Source organism: Andrographis paniculata, unplaced genomic scaffold, assembly GCF_009805555.1.
Source record: "Andrographis paniculata isolate CXL003 unplaced genomic scaffold, ASM980555v1 Contig21END, whole genome shotgun sequence".
In the NCBI taxonomy this organism is placed as follows: domain Eukaryota; kingdom Viridiplantae; phylum Streptophyta; class Magnoliopsida; order Lamiales; family Acanthaceae; genus Andrographis; species Andrographis paniculata.
The window spans coordinates 4,469,981-4,488,948 of NW_026137502.1; the positions used below are offsets into that span (position 1 = coordinate 4,469,981).

At 38.3% G+C, this 18,968-nt stretch overlaps 4 protein-coding genes across 5 annotated transcripts; 2 read left to right on the forward strand and 2 right to left on the reverse strand.

Moving 5' to 3' along the window:
• LOC127245066 (cation/H(+) antiporter 15-like) lies at positions 1–2,775 on the forward strand. Its single transcript, XM_051265707.1, has 3 exons — positions 1–225; positions 337–1,332; positions 1,487–2,775. The coding sequence occupies exons 1-3, from the start codon at positions 1–3 to the stop codon at positions 2,672–2,674; spliced, it is 2,409 nt and encodes an 802-aa protein (XP_051121664.1). The 3' UTR covers positions 2,675–2,775.
• A 548-nt stretch (positions 2,776–3,323) lies between these two features.
• On the reverse strand, positions 3,324–4,976 carry LOC127244727 (uncharacterized). The gene is made up of 2 exons (XM_051265206.1): positions 4,648–4,976; positions 3,324–4,536 (listed from the first exon to the last, which is right to left on the reverse strand). The coding sequence occupies exons 1-2, from the start codon at positions 4,670–4,672 to the stop codon at positions 3,680–3,682; spliced, it is 882 nt and encodes a 293-aa protein (XP_051121163.1). The 5' UTR covers positions 4,673–4,976; the 3' UTR covers positions 3,324–3,679.
• Positions 4,977–6,843: 1,867 nt separating this feature from the next.
• LOC127245179 (uncharacterized) lies at positions 6,844–11,146 on the reverse strand. 2 transcript variants are annotated; one of them, XM_051265928.1, is made up of 10 exons: positions 10,986–11,146; positions 10,160–10,348; positions 9,931–10,025; positions 9,401–9,454; positions 8,441–8,701; positions 8,292–8,354; positions 7,594–7,662; positions 7,446–7,491; positions 7,117–7,200; positions 6,844–7,001 (listed from the first exon to the last, which is right to left on the reverse strand). In XM_051265928.1, exons 1-9 carry the CDS (start codon positions 11,017–11,019, stop codon positions 7,136–7,138), a joined length of 876 nt encoding a protein of 291 aa, XP_051121885.1. In that variant the 5' UTR covers positions 11,020–11,146; the 3' UTR covers positions 6,844–7,001; positions 7,117–7,135. The 2 variants fall into 2 exon arrangements, with proteins under 2 accessions (XP_051121885.1, XP_051121884.1); XM_051265927.1 differs by having other exon boundaries at positions 6,844–7,200.
• Positions 11,147–15,082: 3,936 nt separating this feature from the next.
• LOC127244758 (probable leucine-rich repeat receptor-like protein kinase IMK3) lies at positions 15,083–18,061 on the forward strand. The gene is made up of 2 exons (XM_051265240.1): positions 15,083–17,133; positions 17,229–18,061. The coding sequence occupies exons 1-2, from the start codon at positions 15,414–15,416 to the stop codon at positions 17,873–17,875; spliced, it is 2,367 nt and encodes a 788-aa protein (XP_051121197.1). The 5' UTR covers positions 15,083–15,413; the 3' UTR covers positions 17,876–18,061.
• Positions 18,062–18,968: the final 907 nt, after the last annotated feature.

Here is an 18,968-nt window from a genome sequence, read left to right on the forward strand (position 1 = left end):
ATGGGCAGTATATCCGTCGATGCAGTGTCTGCCGGAAACAAGCACATTGTGTGTCAATACGAAGAGAAGACTGCCTCCTTCGGAAACTTCCTCACCGGCCGGGATCCGTTGAGCTATTCTCTCCCGATTTTCCTCCTCCAGATTTCCTTGATCTCCATAACATCTCAGGCGATCGAGTTTTGCCTCCGGCCTCTAGGACAATCCTCGATTGTCGCACATATCCTCGTAAGTTAGCATTAATCTCATGTCACGTCACGTCATGTACGTACGTGTGTGTATATATATATATATACTTAATGTTGATGTAATAACGAATGAATTCATACATACCGACAGGGCGGAGTGCTGTTCGGGCCTTCGCTGTTGGGGACACAAGACCTGTTTTCGAAAATCATATTTCCCGCCCGGAGCATAATGAATCTCGAAATATGCGCGTCGCTCGGGATTATGTTTTTCCTGTTTGCTCTCGGGGTGCGGCAGGATTGCACGATGATGATCCGGCCGGGGAGGCAGGCGGCGGCGATTGGGTTGTCGGCAATGTTCGGGACGTTGGCAAGCACCATGACACTCGTTGCCGTGTTGATCAAATATGTCAGTATGGACGAAACACTTAAATTCGCGCTCCCTTTTATAGCTCTGTCTCAGTCTCTCACCGCCTTCGCGAACACTGCTTGTCTCCTCACAGAGCTCAACATGTCGAGCACCAATTTAGGGCGCATCGCCATCGCAGCGACGATGCTATGCGATTTTATCGGTCTCACCTTAATCGCCGTCACATTCGGAATAATACAATCCCAACACCAACCCGAAACCGCGATGAAGATGATTTTATCAGCAATCTTGCTTGTACTTACCATGGTGTTCGGGGTCGGTCCGATCATCCGCAAGATCGCCAGGACAGTGCCTCCAAATAGAACCCTGCCCGGAAGTTATGTCCATTTCTGCGTTATCGGGACTCTCCTGGTGGGATTAACATCAGAGGTGATCGGCCAGCATTTTATAGGGCCATTAGTGTTCGGCTTGCTGGTGCCCGACGGACAGCCTTTAGGCGATCCAATCGTCGCCAAACTCGACTATCCTGTCGGCAGGTTTCTGTACCCGACGTTTCTCACGACCAGCGGGCTCAAGACCAATTTTTTCACGATTCATCCTAAGTCTTTATGGATTATCGCTGTCATCATCTTCTGCTCCTGCACATTCAAGGTGGCATCAGTTGTAATTATATCCCGATTCCTCGGCATAAAAGTTCACGACTCGGTTATTATTGGACTCGTGATGAATGCGAAAGGCATCAGTGAGCTCGTAATGTTCAATATACTGCGGAACAATCGGGTAAGTTCCATGCCATCTTGTTTCTAATATAGGTATCGACAGCACATGATAATAGTTCATATAACACATATCATAATTAAATTTTAGCACATATCATATGTTAACTAGTAATGAATCTGACTCTAACTTGAATTTGAAACTCACCTGAAGACAGGTTCTAAGAGACCAGGAGTTTGCGCTGAGCGTCGGTTCGGTTGTTGTAGTCACAGCTATCATAACTCCATTGATCAAAATTCTATACGATCCTACGAAGAATTCTGCTCCATTGAAGAGGAGGACAATTCAGCACATGAAGAAGAATTCCGAACTTCGAATATTAGTCTGCATCAAGAACCAAGAAAATGTACCGACAATGATAAACATACTTGAGGCTTCCAATGCAACCGAAAAGAGCCCCATTCTTGTCATAGCTGTGACACTGCACGACACAGAAGGCCAAACTACGCCGATGCTAGTTGCACACCGACCGGCGCAAATGCTGCAGCCGACGAACTCAAGGTCAGACAACATAATCAAAGCCCTGCACCAATACGAGAAGTGCCACGAAAACTGCGTCACCCTGCAGGCATTCAGTGCGATCTCACAGACTAACACAGCAAACGATGATATCTGCCGACTGGCACTAGACCAAAGTGCTACCATAATCATCCTCCCATTTCACAGGAGCTGGGAAATAGATGGATCTGTGAGATCCGAAAACAGGAGCATTCAGAATCTGAACCTTCAAGTCATGAACAAGGCACCTTGTTCGGTTGGAATCCTCATAGACAAAGGAATCCTCATATCGGGCACGCTCTCCATTATGAACAACAACCAATCGAATTACAGGATTGGTGTTCTATACATAGGCGGATCAGATGATGCAGAGTCATTAAGCTATGGCGCGCGTATGGGAAGACACCTCAATGTTAATCTAACAGTCACCCGGTTCTTATTCTTGGGGTGCGACACCAGCAGAGAAAGAAGACAAGACAACCTCATGATCGAGGAAGTACGCCAAGCTAACATGGAAAACCAGAATTTTATCTACCAAGAGAAAGTCGTTAAAGACGGGGTTGGCCTAGCAGCAGCACTTAGAGACCTCGGAAAGCAATTCAACTTGCTTATAGTAGGGAAGAACCATCAAGAATCTGAGATACTGACCAGCCTTGGCGCCTGGAGTGAGTGTCCCGAACTCGGTGTTGTAGGGGACCTTTTAGCAGCATCGGATTTCGACGGCACCGCCTCTGTCCTGGTGGTCCAACAGCAAAAGATTCAGGGCCCTAAGCTTAAGAAAAGAATGAGGAAACCTGTGGTGGTTAGTGATGCAATAGATAATGATCCGCTGGTAAATCCTAATTGATGAAGAAGAAGACATGTTTGTTCGCAGATAGAAATGTTAAAAACAAAATATGCAAAAACATGGTAGCAATCTCAAATTATATTTGCAGATATCACATTATGAATGAGAACTTACTTAAAGAGTATTCACATCTTCGTTGGTTGTAAGGTGTTAAAAAGCATGAATGATTCTACAAAACTAGTATAAAATAGTAAAACGAAGATAATCAAAACTCCCATCAGATAGATATGCCTTAGAGTAATGGAGAAATGCTAATGCTTCGATCATCATGAAATTACTGTAAAAAGAGAAACAAGAGCTTACACAACAAGCTTTCGCGGTCTTTATTTCCTCGCCAATACACAGATGAGGCCTAATTAACAACATAGCAATAAGCGAGTTTTTTTACTTTAAAATGAATATATTGTCTAATAGTGGGTAGCTCTCACCTTCAAAAAGCTAAATGCTTACACAAAAGGGGTATTTAGTATGTGAGATCCACAACATAGATCAACCAAAGGACCACATCTGTAAACTGTGATACTTTTATCCTCAGGTAAAATCCTTAATACCTCAACCTGATAAGCATAGCTACATTATTAAATACATCATAAGGAAGATACTAAATAATCATGTGTACAATGAGCATGTATAGAGACAACAAACATTATAAATCATAAGCTTTCTGACCTTGAACTGATTATCGGAGAAGATACCAAAAGCCTCAATGGGTTACTTTCCATAATGCACAAGGAACAGAATAAAACACAGAGAGCTAGAAAAGTACGATGATGCACAATAACCTTCAGTATTAGGGACAAAATGAGTAGTTTTATATTCAAGCATAATCACAAGCCTTTTAACAGTAACAAAAGCTTAAATCTCAAATGTATCATCATTCACAAAAGGTTAGATAACCGAGTATGCAAAATGAAACTTGGATGAGAAATAAGCGCATAAAAAGTCCTACGTGACTGCTTTTTTGGCAGCTGCTTCGTGTCACTCCAGGTCATCGTCGTCATCACTCTAGGTCGCTCCAATGGCCTTGCTGTCTTTCCTCTTTGCTGTCGGGCACTGAGATCGGATATGCCCAAATCCATTGCAGCCGTAACAGATCACATTGTCAGATATTTGTGGTTTATTGGACTTTATCCCAGACACTTTCCCTTGTTTGGATTGCAAATGAATGAGTTCATAGACTTTCAGAATCCCGATTATCTCATCCAGTGACATTGTCTCAATTTTTTCAAGATCTTGTAGGACAATTACTTTGGGATAAAACTCGCGAGTGACTGTTCCGAGCATCTTGTATACAAGCTTTCTCTTGTCATATACCAATCCCAACATGTGAGCATGATTCACCACACCCTTGAACCTGATGCTGTAGTCGAGTATATTCTCGCCCTCGTGCATCTTCAACCTATTAAATTGGCTCTCGACCAATTCGAACCTTGCTTTCCGCACATATTCAGATCCTTCAAAAGTGGCATGGAGAGCGTCCCAAGCAGCTTTAGCCGTGGTGCAGGTGCAAATAATTCCGAACAAGGAACCATCGACTCCATTGAATATCACATTAAGAGCCTTCGCATTCGCGTTATACATGGCCTTTTCTTCAGCAGTGTACTGACTCCTCGGTTTTGTCACAAAGCGAGTGGGAATTCGATCACTTCCTCCGCTGCTGCCTGGCGGTGCTGCTTCAGGAATGGTTTCAGTGGTGGAGTCCAACCATACTCGACGGAGTCCCACATCTCGTCGCTCATCGACATGATGAAGAATTTCATCTTCACTTTCCAGTACAGGTAGTCTTGTTCTTCCAGCAGCAGGGGTGGCCTCGAGAGGGATCCTCCTTGCTTCGACATCCTTTCCTCTAGAAGAGTTTGGCTCTGAATGAACAAATGTGACACAATAAGCTGTTAATAGAGCAGACCTACGTCTGCCTGGGGGTGCCAAACCAGTAATGATTCACTTGACGATTGATGATGATACAGAATAACCTATTTTACTTTGCAGAGACCTCATTCAAGCAATAACACGAGCATTTTCAAAAACGGCAGTTCCGATTTCAAACCGTAACCGCCATCGAACTTACAAGGTTAGGTTTCGTTACTATATTCTCCGAACTGTAAACCCTCGGTCCAATTGTTTTAACATTTTTTTATTTTTTTGAAAATATATATATATATCTTACTCGTTACCGGCAGCAGCGGTCACGGTCACAGCGGCGGAACAGGAGTGGGGAGGGTGAAGAGAAGGTGGAAAGGAAAGAATGGGGAAGAGGAAGGAAAGAAGGAAAAGGAAGGAAATAAATAACGGGTTGGAGAAGAATGGAGAGAGAATTTAGGTTGTTTTTATATATATATATATATATATTTTGACACTATTTATATATTTTTTTTAAGTAAATATATTATTTTTTTTTTTTAATTTTTAATTTTTTAAAATAAAAAAAACTCTTTTTAAGCAAAGCCTAATTGGTGCTGACGACAATTAAAAGAATAATATTTCATTAATTAATAATAATATATTATTTTATTATTTTTATATAATTATTTATATTGATAATTTAAAATAAATATAATATATATAATTAAAAAACTAAAAAATATATATTTAATATTTTAAAAATTATATAATAATAAATAAAATATATTTTTTATTTATAGTTAATATAAATTAAATTTTAAAAAAATTTAAATATTTTAAATATAAAGAAAAATATTAATTTTTCCTCTTCCATAAAAAGACATTTGCACAACGGAATAAATTCCGAGGCCAAATTTTCCATCAAATATTGCAATTGCCTCATACAGCCGAAGTACAATCACACTGAAAATGATTCTCTTCTTCTCACCATTGCTTCTTTCTCTCTCCCTCTTCTTCTCTGTCCACCGTGTCTGCCTTGTCATCCAGTGCTATCTTTACCATTGAGCCAGGCAAGACCAAGATTTGGAAGAAGGTGGGGGGGGGGGGGGGGGGGGGGGTTTACTCTCTTCGCACAAGATGCAACATTTACTTTTGGTACGGTGGGTAGTATTAAGTAAGATAATTTACAAATTAGGTGATGTGATGAAGAAAGAAATATATATTTTATGATGTGATGGGATAAAACGTGGAGTAGAGATTAAATATAATTAATTATTTTCTATTTTAAAAATATTGCAAGATACTTGGGATTGGGATGTACAAAAATAAAATATTGCAAGGTGTTTGAGATGGATAGAGTATTATATTACTTCCATCTGCCAACTACAGCAACCGGGTTTAGACACGTCATTATTTCAAGGCCACTTTTTGCGAGTGTCATTATCATTGCTCTTAGAAAGGGATCCAACGAGAATCACGTTACATCAATCATGTATGAGATGTGACTTGAGACGTGGATAGAGGTTTAAACTCATAATCTCACTATTTTTTTTTTCTCATTGTTACTCGAAAGTGCGTAATACTTACTCAAATCTAATATCTTGCAAACAAAACAAATCACACTATCACATTGTACTAATTTGCAATCTTGTATTCTTATCCCTTCCGTTTCCATCCATTTTACAGAGATCCAAATTTGACACCAGATCATCTTTTAGGATACTACAAGTTGCTCTTATTTTACAAAATTATGCTCAAAACTTGTAGACATAGAGATTAAAAACATATATATTTAATATTATTTGTAGACTTTTTGTATAGATAAAATTAGAATTTTTTATGATTAGTAATATAAATTTTAAATTAAAATAGAATGAGTATAAAAAAATTATATGAGGTCTATAAATGATAGTTGTGTTAATATTTGAAAACATAATAGGTTGAGATTTAAATCATGATTGTATTTTATTTTTTTAAAAAAAATATAATATTATCACTTTTTTTTCTAAATTAATTTAAAACTAAAAAACATAATTAAAAAAAAAAAAAAAAAAAATACTGGCCAAAACGCACAGCCCAATTTCGAACCAAATTGTGTTTACCTTTCCAAGCCCGATCTGAAATCGGGGCCGTGCCAACCCAGCACTATCCAGACCAGGTCGGGCAAGTCCGACATGAAAAAATCAGACGGGCCCGAATGGCCAGCTCAGCTCTAATATTTATAATAAAGACGATCTTATATTAATATAGATATAAATATTATAAATATTGTGTTATAACATATAATGGTAGTTGCAACGCCAGAATTAAAACATGCAAAAAAGTCGTCGAGGAAGAGCATATCATTACACAATATATCAAAAGAGGATTTCTACTCAAAAATGTGTAGGTAACGTCTTGTATTTGCAGATCAAATGTAAACGATCCGATCCGATCCAATGATTGTTTTGAAAGGAAACCAATTAAGACTGGAAAAACAATCAGCCTACAACAAACAAAAGGGGGCCCTAAAGCAATGTAACAGAAAATTAAAAGTAAAGAAAATTTCAGTGAGAGGGACGAAGCAGCAATGCATCCCCACAACATCTTATCAAACTTACCTCAATCTTTCAAAAGTCTTTACTTGTTGATTCCATGGAATGAGGGCAAGACTGCGACGAGGGGATCACCGTAACCCACAGCTTCTGAAAATTAAACCATGATGATGGATGTAAGAATCGACCAAACTAACTATTATTATTAGGATAAATTGTATCACACATGTTTAAACATAAATGAATAAAATACCACGTGTAAATTTTATTGCATAATTTAAAAGTGCAAAGACAACAATGTTAAATGTGCGTACTTAATGTCTTTGATTCCAGAAATGAGTGTAAATCAATTGATCAAATTTCAGTTTGGTAAGAGAGAGGGCATGTCATTGTACCTCCATCTTTGTAAAGGAGCTTCAAGACTTCTCCAGCAACATCAGACTGCTCCAGATTATCCCGGATGACAAATGGATAAAAGAAAGATGATCATGATTTGCCGTTGCAAAATGGATCATGATGAGAAGTTTTGTAAACAAGGCTTACCTTGACAGGGAGCTCAGTGCCAAACTGATCCAAAAAGCCAATAATTTGGCCTTCCTTGATCGAATCACCCTGAAATGAGAGCGGAGGATGTGTATAATCAATCAGTTATACAAATTTGAAATCACTGCTCTGCGTACTTTTGACTCAAAATGTGCTGAGAAATATCTCAATGGTATGAAACCTTGCCCATGCAGCACGGCCAGCTCTAATATTTTCACATTAATAAAAGAACATTGCAAGACACTCAGAACCACGTTTTCAATGTTGAATCCCAAAAAAATTTATCGTGTCACAAACCATTTTTGAACTATATTAGAGCAAATATCACATGATGGTTCTGATGGAGCTTCTAGAACAGAGCAAATACATTGCAGACAGATATTTGCTGGAAGTAAGAACATTCCACAATTCAATATACGTGACTTACTACTAAATCAAATGGGCACACATCCTTCAGCTAAGTTGGAGTGTTAGAACATAAACATTTCAGGTGTAGAACATAAGGAGGCCAAGGAATATGTGAAGGACAGGTAGATTTCATGGAAGGGTAGACAATACTTAAAAAATGTCCTAATATCATTCGAATTCGAACACCCCTTGGGACAAGCTACCAAAAACTAAAGAAGAAGAAGGAAAGAAAGTAGCATCAAAAGAGAAAACATGTTTGATAGAGTGGAGGATTATTGAATTTTGCGCACCTCTTTACAAGCTGGGGGTTGCTTCTTTCCTTTCAGTGTTCTGGCTCTTCGGAATGAACCAACCTTTAAGAAGTAAAGGATACAAATCACTTACGAACGGTTACTAAGACACATACATACAATTAAACAGAAGACCATGCAACACATACCGTGGGTGATGATACTATAGCATAGCCAGTAGCTCCAGAGGCCTCCAATGCTGCCAATTTGGTTTCCTTTTCAATAAAGACATTTGTAAATGGCTTCACCTTTTCCCCAGATGCTTTAGGTGGTGGTGGTGGCGGAGCAGCAGCTGCTGCATCTTTCGTTGGCGTATTTGGAACAGGTGATGTAATTGTTTGGGGACTAGCAGGTGCAGGGGGAGCTGGGGAATCAATACTCCGCTTCATGAAAATTTCAAATTCTCCAAACTATTCCATAAATAAAAATTACTGTAAGCACTAGTATTCCTAAAATGCAATAATTCATCGACTCTGTAATGGTTAAAGTACATGCTACTGACTATAGCATCAACACAAACCACATTATTGTTAAACAATAGATATTGCAAGGGAGTCCCGTAAGGAATGGCCTCTTGGTGTGGGGGTGGACTCCTGACTGTGAAGTCATGGGTCAAACCCCCTACGCCTTCATCAAAGCCTTAATACTAACAAAAACCTGTGACAAATACCATAATGCTACCGAAAACAGCAAGGAACTAACCATCGAAAGCTCAAATGGGAGGCATATCAAAGAGTATTGAAATTAGTGCATATATAGATACTTTCATCATGTAACCAATTTGGTAAATCACATTAGCCATAAAAATATGATGGCCTTGCCAGGAATAACTTCCCTGACATTTTAAACTGCCTCTTTGCTTATTACCAAACATAGTGAAAGTTTTAACAATTTCTTTTTACTTTTTTTTCACTCTAATATAAAATGACTCCAGGGTTTTTCCTTGTCACTACTGCCGTCTCAATAAACCCTTTTTATTTCACATTGTTGAAGTAAAACAGAAGTTTTAAAGTTCTGTAACTCACAATCACAAAAATAAGGAATTGGACATTTTCAATATTGTTTTCTAATGAAAACTACAGTACCCAAACAGACACTTTTGGCATTACCTTAACTTTGAGCTCAGCAATCTTTGTTTCATCGCAGACTTCTGTGAGCAGGCTCTGATAAAACAAAAGTGTTGATTAAAATTAAAATACAACATGCTTGTGTTTTGATGAAGCAAAATCAGAATGATGCCTGAACTATAATGACATGAACATAACAGTTTTCACACTCACACACTCACCCTACGGATTTGAACTTAAGACTCAAAATGAGATACTGGTTGATAATGCAATCAGGAGCACCTATAAATAACATTTAGAACAGGACAGCTCCTATATTTTCTCTCACCAAGAAGTTCACTGTAATTACTTTATGGAGCAACAGTACAAAAGCGCATATCCTTAACGAAGCTCTAGAATAACTTATAGGATTAGTTTCATAAATTTCTCAAATTAAGACTCAGGTGCCAAAATTCCAAATGCTAAACATAAGTGATGGGCATAAAGCACTACACTACATCATTCTAAACCATAGTTCTTCAGGCAATGATTTAAACAACTTATTAAGTGCCAAATGAGAATATCTCGATCACCTCAAAACCATTGGGAAATGTTGCACTGAACCCTGGTTTCTCCTCTAGCAACTCATCTTGTTGACTATCTGATAGTACGGCTCCATTTGGGTCACCTGAGTTGGATAAAACATGTACAGTTAAATGGTAAATTGCAGCAGCCGTGACAAAGGTATTTAACATGGAGCTTAGATAAAATAATTAACATCTTACGAAACTTATTCGTTTTACATAGAGGAAAAAAACTCACCATTAGATGCACCAGTTGCAGTAGCATCAGGCATCTTCTGACAAGACACAACTAAGGTATCACGTCTCTTAGTGGATGAAATTACCTTTCCACCACAGACACGCAGGTCAGGGAAGACTGAATTGTTCATGGTAACCATGCCAGATTTTCTAACATCAGTTCTTAATTGTAATCCTGTGCTGAAAGAATCTGCAACACAGAGGAAACAACAATTTAGTCTCAAATAGAGGTGAGTACATAAATTATACTCCTACCTAACAGTTACATTCTAATCAATTCATATAAGAGAAAGACATATAGTTATTTATAGTTGATCCAGAGTTCTGCAATAGATATTCAATAATACAATCTACACTTACCTCACTCAGAAACAAACATTTATCACCAGATTTCAGTTACTATCCACAAATGGAGAGTGCTAGACTTGGAGAACATATAACCGTTATGTTTCAGTTCAGATAAAACAGTTACAGATTCAACTCGTACAACACACACATACAAAATAATAGTTAATTGCCATGGCTGCCCCGCCACCGCAACGGCAACGGAAACTGCGACTTCCACAACAATTGCAACTACACCGAGTCGAAAAGCAACCATAACGCTGATAAGCGTTCATAACCAAACAAATGGTAGCTAAATCAACTACAGAGACATTGGAGGACAACAACAGAAATATCTAATCGATTAACGGCTTCCTCAAATGAATCAATCAAGCGAAAAATCCGATTCGATGCACTAGCTACAAACATTCACTTTTTCACGCAATTACTACCTACATCACAAACAAAAAATTTTACGCGCACGCATATAGAGAGGGACTCACAGTGGAATGAGCGAAGAACAGCGGCTGACTCCATGGCGCGATGAAAATGCAGAGATCCGGCGGCGAGAAGAGATCACGGCGAGGAAATTCTCGAGGAATGACGAAATGGGAGTCTCCGCTTTATACAGAACTTCTATTAAGAGTGCTTCGAGATATCCGCCACATCTCATCAATTTCTTCACCAACTGCTTCGTCTCTTTGCTAACATGCACCCCGTCTCTTTGCTAACATGCGCCCCGTCTCTTATCCTGCGCCGCACCTACTCTTTAGGTGTTTATTTATTAACTGATTTACAAATATTGCAGGGCATTATATTTTATAAAAGAAAATCTTTATACTATTTTTAATATTCCCCCTATCCAATATAAGTTCAAATCTTATAAGTCCCGGTACAAGGTTGTCATTTGCTTTTTATACATAAATTTTTTAATATTAGTATTATAATAAGTTGTAGTGGAAAAAACGAAAATGTTCCTATTAGTATTGTGTAATGTAAAAGTAATGACATCTGTGTAATATAGTGGAAGTTGGAAGGATATTTATTGTATTAGGTAGGTAGAACAATTACTAAATTATGAAATACTAACCTTGTTTTGGGACGAACAAAAATGAAAAATGACAATATTGCAATGGGACGGAGGGAGTATTTTAATTTCGATACGAAAGTTTGGATGGATAAAATAAAAATGTAAAAAAAATTAATTAATTAATTGATACGAAAGTTTAAATAGATAAAATAAAATATAAAAATTAATTAATTAAGTGATGTAATGAGAATGAAATATATATACTCCATGTCCCCTATCAAATGGACTTTTGGGATTTTGTAGTAGATTAAAACATATTAGTATTTTAATGGTTAGCTGTGTAAGAGATTTTGACATTTCTTTTTTTTATTTGGTAACGTAATTATATGCCTAATGATATGTTCTCAATTTAAGTAACAGTTAAAAGAGTATTTTAGTATTATTAAAAGAGTATTTTAATATTATTGTATAATTACTTTTTCTAAAATATAAAATAAAAATGGTTAAAAAAAATATATTTTAAATTGAGACATATGGAGTATTTATTTGTTTTTTTTATTTGAGTGGTGTTTAAAATAAAATATAATTAATTATTTTTAATTTTAAAAATATTACCAAGTATGTGAGATAAACTAAAATAAAATATTAATATGGGACAGAGGGAATATTATTTTAGTCTCGATGCATTTGGTTAGTAAGTTATAGAGTTACGAAGTTAATGATGGTATATTACTCTCAACTAATTTAGGCTATAAATTAATTAGTTAAGTAGTTAAATTAATTAGTTAATAAAATTTTGTTCCCCTTAAGTATATCATTAATTGATGTTTTAGCTATGATTGATTTATATAGCAAATCAAAACTATGATACGCGTGCATAAATGCAACTTAGCCACGTGCCTTGCCGCCTTAATTGAACTTCGAGTTTTGAGATGCCACCTATTTTTGTGATGTACCATTATATCTTTGAAAACAATGTATCATCAGCGACTGCAGATTCCACGTCATAATAAAATATATATACAAAATGATCAATCTACTTGACTCGGCAAATATATTTTCAATATTATCTTATATCGGATAATTAATTTAATTTTTATATATTTACAGTGTTAACAATTGCAAAACAATTATTCTACTTCTGCAAGAACAGGTTGGTTGCCGACGTTATTGAAAATACAATTTTGAAAAAACTAAATCAAAAATATTTGTTGTGATCTAATTCATGGACTATAAATGATACATAGTTGTTGAATAAGAATTATAAAGACTATTTTCTTCTTGCAAATTAAATTACGCTTCGGTGATACTTCTGGTAGCTGACGTGTTAATTCTAGAGAGAAAACAACTTTTGTCTGTAAAAATAAAAAATGAAAAATGACACTTCTAATTATCGAAGCTCTGACGAACTAAAATAAAAACAAAAATGAATAATACAAAAAAATAAAATAAAATGCCGAAAATGAAAGAAGAGAATGTCTTTGTGAATCGAATAATTGGGATTGGGGGTCGGCAACTTTTATATTGTCATGGCTACCTAGAGAAATATTTTAAAATAATTGAAATAAAAAAATTTAAAATTACTTTAGTTTTTAATTAATTAGTAATGTAAAAAACAATGAATTGTATAAATTTTTTAAACGATAAAAATAAATATGTAATATAAATTGTGGTGTGCATAGTGATATAATTATGAGTTGAACGAAGGTTTTAGTAATTGGATAAAATAAAATTGAATGAAATGATGACTAAGAATGGAAAAAAAAAAAAGAAAAAAGTGAATGTAATTTCTTAAAGATAAAATGAGATTTTCTATAATTATTATGTACTTTTTATGTGAAATCGTACACGCACGTGTATATATCCATATTTTAATATTATTTTGCTTTGAGTGCTTTTATAAAATGTTAGGAATTGTTTGTTTAGGTTTTTAAACATATCTGTTTTTACTAATTACTACAATTTTAATGTACATATATTATTTTATTTTATCTTATTTTAGAAAATGTAGTACTAAAATAATTAGTTAAAAAAACTCGAATTAAAAAAAAAAAACAAATTAGACAATTTATAATAATTTTTTATTTAAAAATATGATAATATGTATTTATTTATATTAAAAAAGTTATGTTTAAAATATATTCCCTCCATCCCACGTACGGTGTCTGCTACACTGTATATACGATATTTTAGAAGGAGTATAATTAGTAGATAATTAAGAATGTATTAGCGAAAATAATTATCTTATAATATAAATAATTATAAATTAAGATTAAAATAACTAATTAATTTAATTAAAATTTTAAAAAATAAATTAAAAAGTTTAAAATGAGATTAAAGTGTATAATCATTTTTAAAAAAGGAAAGTGACATGGAATGTGGGACGGACAGAAACGACAACGTGGACATGGTATGTGAGACGGATGGAGTATTTATTATCAAAATAAAATTTTAAATTTACAACTTTTTTCTATGAAAGATTTTTTAATAAATGATGAATGAAGTATTTTCTTTAATTCTTCTTCTTGTATTTTTACTATTCAATCCTTTAATTTTGAAAAAAAATAAAATCAAAGTGAATAACCATTTAAATATTTTAAATAAAAAATATGTTCTATTTAAAATATTTTGAATGCAATATAAATATCAAATATAATAATTTTATAAAATTTTTTACATAAATTTTAAACAAATTCAATCACAAAGACAACTTTACCACAACAAGTTGTTTTCTTTTAGTGATTAAAATGTATTTGGTAATCTTTTGCTAATATTAAAAAACTATAAAAAATATTTATATTTATTATTTAATATTGACAACAATGGGTATTGTTTTATGTAATGTCTTTTTAAAGTGAACAAGCCTTAAATTTCAATCCCATTTATACACTAATAACACATTACATATGATTACTATTTTTATTTAAAAAACACCTTAAAAACACACCTAAAATTCAATCCTATTAATATACAATAAAAACCTTGGACTCGTAGTACAAATTATGTACACAAAATTTAAGCGAACAAAACCACAAGAACACGACCTAATTAAAGCCCCAAACATGCTTTAAAAATTATGCCAATATATTTTTAAAATTTCAAAACTACAAAAACCTTGGACTCGTAGTTTGAAATAAATAATATAAGTTTTAATAATATTATAAAAAATAGTATTCCTTAAATACAATAAATTGTTAATATATATTTTATAAAATTGAATACATAACCTGTGATTAGTATACGTCGAATCCAATATACGTCAAACCTAGGCAAATGGACAGCAACCGTTCTTTCTTCAAATGGACCAAAAACACCCTCCAAGAGCAGCCTCCGACCCAGACAAGCCAGGGGTATTCTTGTCACTCCACTTGAGAATTCAAAAATGGGAACTGTACGGAGTCTTCTGCGGGGCCCAGATGAAAAAGATAGCCGTTGGAAGAAGCCAAATTCTTTAAGAATCATACACAAAAAGAGCGAAACAACAGCAGCAATAAATAATGTAACAAATAAATAAATAGTAGTATTAATAAATTAAAAGATTGGAGCCAAATTTCGTAAAACCCTAGGCATGTGTGCAGTGCAGTCCAGTGCAGGCAAGCGATACGTGAGTGAGTGACAAAAAACTAGCCGTTACATTTCTTGGGCAGAGAGGAAATGTGTAAGAAGGGCCTTTGGCCGAATCTATGTGGCACAACCCCTTGCTCATGTCTTCCCCAATTTCAGATTCCTTCCTCTCTCTCTCTCTAAAATAATTCTCTACTTTCTCACTCCACACGTGCCTATCACAGGAACCCCACTAACCCCCCTGGCTCCTCCTCCCCTCCGTTACAAAAGCTTTCTTGTCCACTCTCATTTCCTCCTGTTTTTAGCTAATTCTCTCTACCTCTCTCTTACAGCAGCTATGGAGGTCAATAGCAACGGCGGCTATGTTCGAAGCCCAAACCATCAGTTTCCAGGGAGGAAAAAGGAGAAATGGAAGATTCAGCACCATCGTTGTCGTCATCTTCAATTCTTGATTTTCTTACAGGCGGTGGTGTTCGTTCTGCAGCCTGTCTGGAGCCAGACATGGGATGGGGTGATCGTAACTCAGGCAGACTTCGAAGCCCTCCAGGCTTTCAAGCACGACCTGATCGACCCACAAGGGTTCTTGAAATCCTGGAATGATTCCGGCGCCGGCGCCTGCTCCGGCGGCTGGGCCGGCATTAAATGCGCCCAGGGCCAAGTCATCGTCATCCAGCTTCCCTGGCGAGGACTCGCCGGAAAAATCACAGAAAAAATTGGCCAATTCCAGGCCCTCAGGAAGCTCAGCCTTCACGACAATTTCATCTCCGGCGCCATTCCGACATCGTTAGGGTTCCTGCCCAATCTCCGAGGTCTCCAGCTGTTCAACAACCGCCTGTCGGGTTCCATCCCTGCCTCCTTGGGCCTCTGCCCTCTCCTTCAGACGCTCGATCTTTCCAACAATTCCCTGTCGGGAGCCATTCCAGGGAGCCTTGTCAACTCCACCAAGCTTTTCCGGCTCAATCTGAGTCACAACTCGTTGACCGGTTCGATCCCGGTTCGCTTCGCCCTGTCTCCTTCGCTCATCTTCCTTGCTTTGGAACACAACAATCTTTCCGGCCCTGTCCCTGATTCTTGGGGGGGTGGTAAGAAAAATGTGTCTTTGATTCAAGTTTTGACGATCGGACATAATTCGTTGAATGGTAGCCTTCCTGACAGCCTGTCGAACCTCGGACAGCTGTCGGTTCTCGACTTGAGAAGCAACGACTTCACGGGGCGGATTCCTCCTTCGATAGGGAGCATCTCTTCACTCAAGACGCTCGATCTTGCCCAGAACAACCTCGCCGGAGAAATTCCGGCCGCCGTCGCCGGCCTGCCGAATCTCGAATCCTTCAACGTTTCGTACAACAATCTCTCCGGGCAAGTCCCCAAAACCCTGTCGGAAAAATTCAACTCCACTGCTTTCACCGGGAATCTCCTCCTCTGCGGCTACAGTCCTTCGACTCCCTGCCCTTTATCCCCCTCCGAAGCTCCCCCAGCAGGTCCAGCCCCAAAACGACGTCGTCGGAAGCTGAGCACCAAAGACATTATCCTCATTGCAGCAGGGGTCCTTCTCGTCATCCTTTTAGTGACTTGCTGCATTCTGCTCTGCTGCCTGTTGAGGAAGAGAAGAATTTCCAGAGATTCTACCAAGTCCGGCGGCGGCGCCGCCTCCGCCTCCGCCGCCTCCCGGTCGGAAAAGGGGACCCCACAAAGTGCGGCGGCGACTGAAGGCGGTGAAGGCGGCGGAGGAGAAAGTGGCGGGAAACTTGTACACTTTGATGGGCCAATGGCGTTTAGCGCAGACGATCTACTGTGTGCCACTGCTGAAATTATGGGTAAGAGCACTTACGGTACAGTGTACAAAGCCACCATGGAAGATGGGATCCAAGTCGCTGTTAAGAGATTGAGGGAGAAGATCACCAAAGGACAGAGGGAATTCGAACATGAGGTCAACGAGCTGGGGAAGATAAGGCACCCTAATCTACTCGCGCTAAGGGCCTATTATTTAGGGCCTAAGGGCGAGAAGTTGCTGGTTTTCGACTACATGCCCAAGGGATCTCTCGCTACCTTCTTACACGGTTCGTTAAAATGCTTTGAGTCTTGTTTTTTCCTAGTTCGGATTGGTTAAGGTTGGTTGATGTTGACTGTTGTGGGGTGTTGACTTTCTATACAGCGCGTGCGCCGGACGCGCCAGTTGACTGGCCGACGAGGATGAAGATCTGCAAAGGGATGACGAGGGGGGTGATGTATCTGCACACGAACGTCGGGATCGTCCATGGGAACTTGACGTCGAGCAACGTGCTGCTCGACGAGCAAGGGAACGCCCGGATCGGCGACTACGGGCTGTCGCGGCTGATGACGGCGGCGGCGAACGCGAACGTGATGGCCACGGCGGCGGCGCTGGGGTATCGGGCGCCAGAGCTGTCGAAGCTGAAGAAGGCGACGACGAAGAGCGACGTGTACAGTCTGGGCGTCATTGTTCTGGAGATTTTGACGGGGAAGTCGCCGGGCGGCGGCGCCGCCGGCGGGGACGGCCAGGATCTGCCGCAGTGGGTGGCGTCGATCGTGAAGGAGGAGTGGACGAATGAGGTTTTCGATTTGGAGCTGATGAGGGACGCCGCCGTCATCGGCGACGAGCTGCTCAACACTCTGAAGCTCGCGCTGCATTGCGTCGACCCGAGCCCGTCGGCCCGGCCCGAGGCGCACCAGATACTGCAGCAGCTCGAGGAGATCCGACCGGAGAGCGCCGGCGGGACCAGCTCCGGGGATGACGGCGGAGCGGCCGTGACGTCGTCGCCGGCCGCCGGTGGCGGCGATTGATTTTAAGGTTTTATTAATTTTATTTTTATTATATTCTTTTATTCTTAAAGCTTTTATAATACGTGTCACGTGTGTGTGGTCTGCTGATTCTACTATTTTTTGTTTTTTAGTGAGTGGTTGTGATGTAAATTTTGTTGGAAGGAAAGGGCATGATTGGATGCGTATCCCTTCTTTTAATTCCATGCCTTTGTGGGAAATGAAATTTTAGATCAATATAATATACGTATATTTCTAATTAGGATTTTTAATATCATGTTAAAAAAAATTGTTACGTACAAATAAAAAAAATAAAATAAATAATAATAATAATAATAATAATAACAAGATTAAACTGCCCAAAAGTCAAGCTAAGAAGAAGTATCAGCAGACGTGGAGGTCGGACATGATAAGGTTGGGCAAAGAAGAATAATTCAGCAGACAAGGAGGTCGGACATGATAAGATCAGACGCGGAGGAAATGATATGCATCCAGGTCGGACGGCATAAGGTCGGGCGAAATGACGTCGGGCAATGAGAGGACGGATGAAGGAAATGATATGCATCCAGATCGGACGGCATATAGGTCGGGCAAGATGAAGTCGACGAAGAGATGATCGATACGGAGGTCGGTCAAAAGAGGAAGTCAGGGGAATAAGGATGAGACGGGTGATACGGAGGTCGGTCGAAGTAGAAAGTCGGGCGAAGAAAGATCTGTTAATTGGTCGCCCAATTAAGTGAACAGTAGTTTAGTCGTTTGATTGGGGCGACCATTGAATCGTCTGGACGATTCATTGTCTCGCCGATTGAAGAGACCATATGGTGGTCGCTTGATGGAGCGGCCGGTGAGTCGTTTGGTCTAGCGACCAGTTAGTCTCTGGATTGATCGGTTGGTCAATTGTAGGGTTATGCGGTTGGCGAGACGGTTAAAGATACGTGTCAATGGAGGATAAATTGATGGACAGTTGATAGCGGTTGCTGTAATCGACCAGGCGACGACGGTTCAAAACGTTTATTTAAGGAATATTTAAGGATTCGGGTCTGTTATAAAAAATTATCTTCAATAGACATCAAATTCAAGAGAATTGTTTTTGGGATTACCACTTTACTTTTTCAGT

Bases quoted from the DNA above. Each gene is read 5' to 3' on its own strand.
- LOC127245066 (XM_051265707.1), top strand. From the start codon at position 1: ATGGGCAGTATATCCGTCGATGCAGTGTCTGCCGGAAACAAGCACATT. The intron at 226-336 runs GTAAGTTAGCAT...ACATACCGACAG, and splicing joins CGATTGTCGCACATATCCTC to GGCGGAGTGCTGTTCGGGCC. The intron at 1,333-1,486 runs GTAAGTTCCATG...ACCTGAAGACAG, and splicing joins ATATACTGCGGAACAATCGG to GTTCTAAGAGACCAGGAGTT.
- LOC127244727 (XM_051265206.1), bottom strand. From the start codon at position 4,672: ATGAGGTCTCTGCAAAGTAAAATAG. The intron at 4,537-4,647 runs GTTATTCTGTAT...TTGTTCATTCAG, and splicing joins GTCTCTGCAAAGTAAAATAG to AGCCAAACTCTTCTAGAGGA.
- LOC127245179 (XM_051265928.1), bottom strand. From the start codon at position 11,019: ATGGAGTCAGCCGCTGTTCTTCGCTCATTCCACT. The intron at 8,702-9,400 runs GTAATGCCAAAA...TTTATGGAATAG, and splicing joins TTGCTGAGCTCAAAGTTAAG to TTTGGAGAATTTGAAATTTT. The intron at 7,663-8,291 runs GTGCGCAAAATT...CTCTCATTTCAG, and splicing joins AACCCCCAGCTTGTAAAGAG to GGTGATTCGATCAAGGAAGG.
- LOC127244758 (XM_051265240.1), top strand. From the start codon at position 15,414: ATGGAGGTCAATAGCAACGGCGGCTATGTTCGAAGCCCAAACCATCAG. The intron at 17,134-17,228 runs GTTCGTTAAAAT...CTTTCTATACAG, and splicing joins TCTCGCTACCTTCTTACACG to CGCGTGCGCCGGACGCGCCA.